The sequence below is a fragment of the Oncorhynchus mykiss genome, chromosome 25 (assembly GCF_057628025.1).
Source record: "Oncorhynchus mykiss isolate SJ-2025 chromosome 25, ASM5762802v1, whole genome shotgun sequence".
NCBI lineage: Eukaryota > Metazoa > Chordata > Actinopteri > Salmoniformes > Salmonidae > Oncorhynchus > Oncorhynchus mykiss.
Window position 1 is genome coordinate 86,143,004 of NC_143046.1, and position 6,000 is coordinate 86,149,003.

A 6,000-nucleotide genomic window follows, 5' to 3' on the forward strand; every position below is an offset into this window, starting at 1 on the left:
TTGAATAAAAAGAATATGTAAATAAATGCAAGTACACTACACATTAACTAACCAATGAGATTAAACACTACATAAGGATCTGTTAGCAGAAAAAAATATATTTTATTTAGAAAAGGTAAACAAATGTGTTTGTGGTACAGAACTTTTTGTTGTTGTTGCAGTTTTACAGATAATTTCCTGCAATTCAACACATTTCACCATGGAGCGGGGAGACATTTTTGCAGGTTTAAAAGGCGATTTCCTGCAATTCCACACAGAGAGAGTAACAAAATCAATGGGGCCGCCTCGAGGTCAGGGTCCCGGGTAATTGGTAATTCAGATCTGATTATTACAAGTTTAGATAGCTGGCTAGACTAACTCAAATAAATTATCGGTCTAAAAAATGATAACTGACATGGGCTAATTGAGTGACCGTGGGTGAATGCCATGGGCTATAACGAGAGGAAAACTGCTGATGCACAACCAAGTTTCGAAATTGCACCCTGTGTTTTCTACTATTCCAACTCAACAGTGAGTTGAGACCCTGACTGAGGTCTGTCTGTAAACCACGCACAACGTGACTGGACTGACGACGTGCACACAGCAATGGACTGTATAGGAAGGAGTATAGCAAAAAATATAAATAATGATTACCGTGCAATAAAAGTAGGAAATAACCCACTGCTGGGTCAAAATACACGAATAACATGAACTCGGGAAAATAGTAAAAATCAACCCAACATTTTTTTTCGAGAGTATGACGATGAAATAACATTGTTAAACCGTTATGAATAAAACATACTTAAAATTGGATATGTGCTTTGATGAAGTACAGGCAATGATCTGACACGCTGTAAAAAGAAAACATTTGTATTCAGATTCTTCAACGATTTTTAAAATATATTTTAGTAGGTAATGCAATGTCTGAATATTATTTAGATTTGTTATCGTTTAACATTTCAAGAGTTCACACAATTTCAAGCTGTGCTTTCAAGTGACCCGTCAAATGTTTCCAACCGAGTATCTATACCGGAAGCCACCCAACAATAACTGTCAGCAGTGGCGATTTTCTTCCTCGCTTCTTTTTTTGAATGACTGCATCGAAATATGACAATAACAGAGGTTACTGCAATGAGAATAAGTAGTGGAACAACAGAAGCAATGACGCAAATAAACAGCCAAGAGCTAAATAAATGATAATTATGCGTTGGCCCACTCATTCCAATGGTTTTGCTGGACGGACTATGCTGCGTAATGTCGTGCCTAATAGTGTCTTGAGGTGGTCCGTGGGTGTACTGAGTCTCTTTTTTTAATTCAACCGGCGATATGGTTATAGTGTCCATGGTCTCGTCGTGTTGGTCAGTGTCTCTATGATCACTTGACGTCTCCGCAGTGGAGACAACAGTCACATCTCGAATGCAGGTCATTCCATTAGGGTGTAACCGGAAGTTCTGATGGCAAGAACACCTGAAACTACCAAAGGTATTAGTGCATTTGTCCTCGCATCGATTACTGAAGCATTCGTCTATGTCTTTACAAGTATGACCGTCCTCAGACACAGTGAACCCCGCGATGCAATGGCAGGAGAAGGATCCTTCAGAGTTAAGACATATTTGGGGACATCTAGATTCCGTGCACTCGTCTATATCGTGGCATTTGCCATCAACCATTGTGTAGCCTCCCTTGCACCTACATATGTAACTACCTTGGGTATTGATGCAATGATGACCATCGCAGGCATTAATGTGGCATTCATCAACATCAATACAACCAAATTGGTCTTTATCCAATTGGAAGCCGTTTGGGCATACGCACGAGAAGCCCGTCGGTCCTGTTACACATTGGTGCTGACATGGAGAACTGTGACAATATTCCTTTAGGCCACATGATACTCTGTCCTGTCCTAACACATAACCGTCCTTGCATTCACAACGGACACCACCAGCGTCACTATCAACGCACAAATGATCACATCCACCGTTTTTATACCCACAGTTCTGTTTATCTGAGCCACAAAACGGACCAGGGATAGTCCAACCATAGACACCATCCGTTAATTTACAAATAGAAAAGTGATCATTGTCATTGCATCTTATATCAGCATATGTTCCAAATGGGAATGCAGTCATGTTATTATCCCCATTTAATGGATTTGCTGAGAATGGGAGCATGTAATTCACTTGCTCTCCTCCTGCCAACAACAAAGGTTTACACATTCCCTTGAAATAGAATTTGCACGAGTAAAAAGCCTCGTCTTTGCAAGATCCATCCGTCCATTGCAATTCATTGCGACTCCATAAAGAATAATGTACCAACACGCAACGCTCCTCTGTGCAGGTGCTGCGAGGTTCCTTCTCCCAGTTCGAATATTGGGAATATTCCCCTCCAGATATCCACTTAAAACCGTTGAGACTCATGTCCCTTATAATGCAATCGCCTTTACGCAATTTCAAACCGATCCAAAATTTGAAGTCCAAATAGCGATGTCTTTCGTCGATCTGTGAAAGGGTTGACTGAAGTTCTGCTATCTCGCTTTTGTCTTTAGTTGTTACCAAGTAACCTCCGTCACCATGGCATTTCAATCGAGCGTCTTCAAAGCTGACTCCCTCCATGTGAAAAGAGAAACAGGCATTGGATGTACACACAGTTGCTTCTCCGTCGGTGTCTGCTCCAGTTGCTCCCCACATAGAGAGTTGCAGTAAAAGTAACAACAGCATCATTCCCACATAATCCAATAAACCAACAGCAATCATTGATTTAATTTATTAAAGGCTACATTTACGCCTTATTGGCAAACGGACGACAAATTAGGCTCCTTATTCCCTGCAAGTGGTGCGAATTTGAATTGTACATTCAAGCTCCTACACCCTGTATGTGTATGTAAACATTAGACCTAAAAAAAAATATTGCAGCATATTTTTGTCTTCTGCTGAACAAAGTTCCATTGTGGAAAGCAAAAACAATAGCAGCACCCTCATTGTTTTGACTTGTTTTCCCGATGGCTACGTGTTTAGTAAACGTGACAGACTGCTTGTTTGGCCTACACCACTTTTAGCCGATGTTGAATTGCAAACGCAAAACATAGCATTTAATGATTTCGCAATCTATTAAATCAATTCCCATATGAAAGTTACAATTTGTACGTAACAATTGTTCATAGCCTATCATATGTATTTCATTTATTTCGAAAGCTGTTGATTTCATTATTTATTTAGTTATGTTGACTAACTTAATAGGCTACATTTAAGTTTATAGAAATAAGCCTTCATTAAAAATTGCAAGTGGACAGACAAAAACGGCTTCCCAAATAGAATGAATTCAATAATTTGTTTCCATGTGTTGCCGAGAACAGGGCCTTTTCCTGACAGCCTTCTTTTAATTCATTTAAAAGCTCTGCTGAAATGAGAGCCCGGAAAAATGACAGTAGTTAACTAGATGGTAACTTTACAAGTACAGTTGTGGGGCTTGGAAGTTTAACAAGTTTTATGGTAACACTTTCCTGGACACCCAGAATCATAACACATGATGACATGGTCACAACCAAAATTTGTCATAACCTGTCATAATACTGTTATGACCGTTATATTTACTCCTTCATTTCAAACGTGTTTTTTCCCTGTCAAGAAGTGTCCTTCCATTTGAACGTTTTTTTTTCCTTTGTCTGCATTTGTAATTCATTCTTTACAGTCTAGGTTTTTTTTTCCATCATATTTTAAGTAACTTGCAGAAAATACACTCTATGACACTGTCATGAAGCATTATGACCATCCTGTGTCACTTAACTTGAACTAAGAAAATACACTCTATGACACTGTCATGAAGCATTATGACCATCCTGTGTCACTTTTAGTAGTTGTGGTTCAGCAGTTTTGTGGTCAGTAGTTGTGTGGTTGTGGTCAGTAGTTGTGGTAAGTAGTTGTGTGGTTGTGGTCAGTAGTTGTGGTAAGTAGTTGTGTGGTTTAGTAGTTGTGGTCAGTAGTTGTGTGGTTGTGGTCAGTAGTTGTGGTCAGTAGTTGTGGTAAGTAGTTGTGTGGTTTAGTAGTTGTGGTCAGTAGTTGTGGTAAGTAGTTGTGTGGTTTAGTAGTTGTGATCAGTAGTTGTGTGGTTGTGGTCAGTAGTTGTGGTCAGTAGTTGTGGTAAGTAGTTGTGTGGTTTAGTAGTTGTGGTCAGTAGTTGTGTGGTCAGTAGTTGTGTGGTTGTGGTCAGTAGTTGTGGTCAGTAGTTGTGGTAAGTAGTTGTGTGGTTTAGTTGTGTGGTTGTGGTCAGTAGTTGTGGTCAGTAGTTGTGGTAAGTAGTTGTGTGGTTTAGTAGTTGTGGTTCAGCAGTTTTGTGGTCAGTAGTTGTGTGGTTGTGGTCAGTAGTTGTGGTCAGTAGTTGTGGTAAGTAGTTGTGTGGTTTAGTAGTTGTGTTCAGTAGTTGTGGTCATTAGTTGTGTGATTTTGTAGTTGTGGTCAGTAGTTGTGTGGTTGTGGTCAGTAGTTGTGGTAAGTAGTTGTGTGGTTTAGTAGTTGTGGTCAGTAGTTGTGTGGTTGTGGTCAGTAGTTGTGGTCAGTAGTTGCGTGGTTATGGTCAGTAGTTGTGTGGTTGTGGTCAGTAGTTGTGGTTTAGCAGTTTTGTGGTGAGTACTTGTGGTTCAGTAGTTTTGTGGTGAGTACTTGTGGTTCAGTAGTTATGGTTCAGTGGTTGTGGTTCAGTGGTTGTGGTTCAGTAGTTGTGTTTTCAGTACTTGTGGTTCAGTAGTTATGGTTCAGTAGTTGTGTGGTCAGTACTTGTGGTTCAGTAGTTATGGTTCAGTAGTTTTGTGGTCAGTAGTTGTGGTTCAGTAGTTGTGGTTCAGTAGTTGTGGTCAGTAGTTGCGGTTCAGCAGTTTTGTGGTCAGTAGTTGTGTGGTTCAGTAGTTTTGTGGTCAGTACTTGTGGTTCAGTAGTTATGGTTCAGTGGTTGTGGTTCAGTAGTTGTGTTTTCAGTACTTGTGGTTCAGTAGTTATGGTTCAGTAGTTTTGTGGTCAGTAGTTGTGGTTCAGTAGTTATGGTTCATTGGTTGTGGTTCAGTGGTTGTGGTTCAGTAGTTATGGTTCATTGGTTGTGGTTCAGTAGTTGTGGTTCAGTAGTTGTGTGGTTGTGGGAGGTAGGTGGGGGGTTCGGTAGTTGTGGTCAGTATTTGTATGGTTGTTGTCAGTAGTTGTGATCAGTAGTGGTCAGTAGTTGTGTGATTGTTGTAGGTAGTTGTGGTCAGTAGTTGTGTGGTTCAGTAATTGTGGTCAAGGTTAGGGTTAGGGTTAGCTAACATGCTAATTATTTACAAAGTACCTAAAAAGTAGTAAGTAGTTGAAAAGTTTCTAAAATGCAGAAGTTGTCCTTGATAAGATTTGAACACCCAACATTTGGGTTGCTAGACATGCACGTTATATGTTTTATCCTTAATTGTGTAACCATACCAAACATAACATTTCATACTATTTTCAGAGTCCCGGATTTACATTTACTATGTTACGTCTAGTCTATGAGACCAGGCTGTTTACACAGGCCCGATTGCTTCTGCCAAATATAAGGCCCTGCCTGAAACCCGAAATCAGAAATAACTCCCGCAATTAGTAAATCCTTTAGCTGCTGCTCTCTGTCTGTCAATCAATCACTCCCGCATAGTCCAATTTTCTTCTGAGCTGTCTTGTATTATTCACGACCGTAATCTAGCCTGGGCTAAAAGCAAGGAAATATTGTTCTGATGCTGATTGGCTTATTTTTAGGCAGTTACGAAACAAGTGTTCTTTTCTTCTCAGGAAGGCAAAGTCTGAATATTTTATGTCTGTTACCACTGATAACCTGAATGACCTTAGAAAGTTTTGGAATGCTATTAAGTCTATGTCTGGTAACAGTAATGTTAATGAATTACCGTCATGTGTTTTGAAGGACTCTGTTGCTATATATGGCAAAACTGAAATGCTGAATTGTTTCAATGAGCACTTTGTATCATCTGGTAGGCTGTTTGAACCCTGTGTGGATGAAGTAGTGTCCTCTGTC

The 6,000-nt window shown here is 39.9% G+C and overlaps 1 protein-coding gene across 1 annotated transcript; it reads right to left on the reverse strand.

The window, feature by feature from the left end:
- Positions 1-82: 82 nt before the first annotated feature.
- LOC110505909 (complement component C1q receptor-like) lies at positions 83-2,873 on the reverse strand. Its single transcript, XM_090219370.1, has one exon. The coding sequence runs from the start codon at positions 2,730-2,732 to the stop codon at positions 957-959; it is 1,776 nt and encodes a 591-aa protein (XP_090075496.1). The 5' UTR covers positions 2,733-2,873; the 3' UTR covers positions 83-956.
- Positions 2,874-6,000: the final 3,127 nt, after the last annotated feature.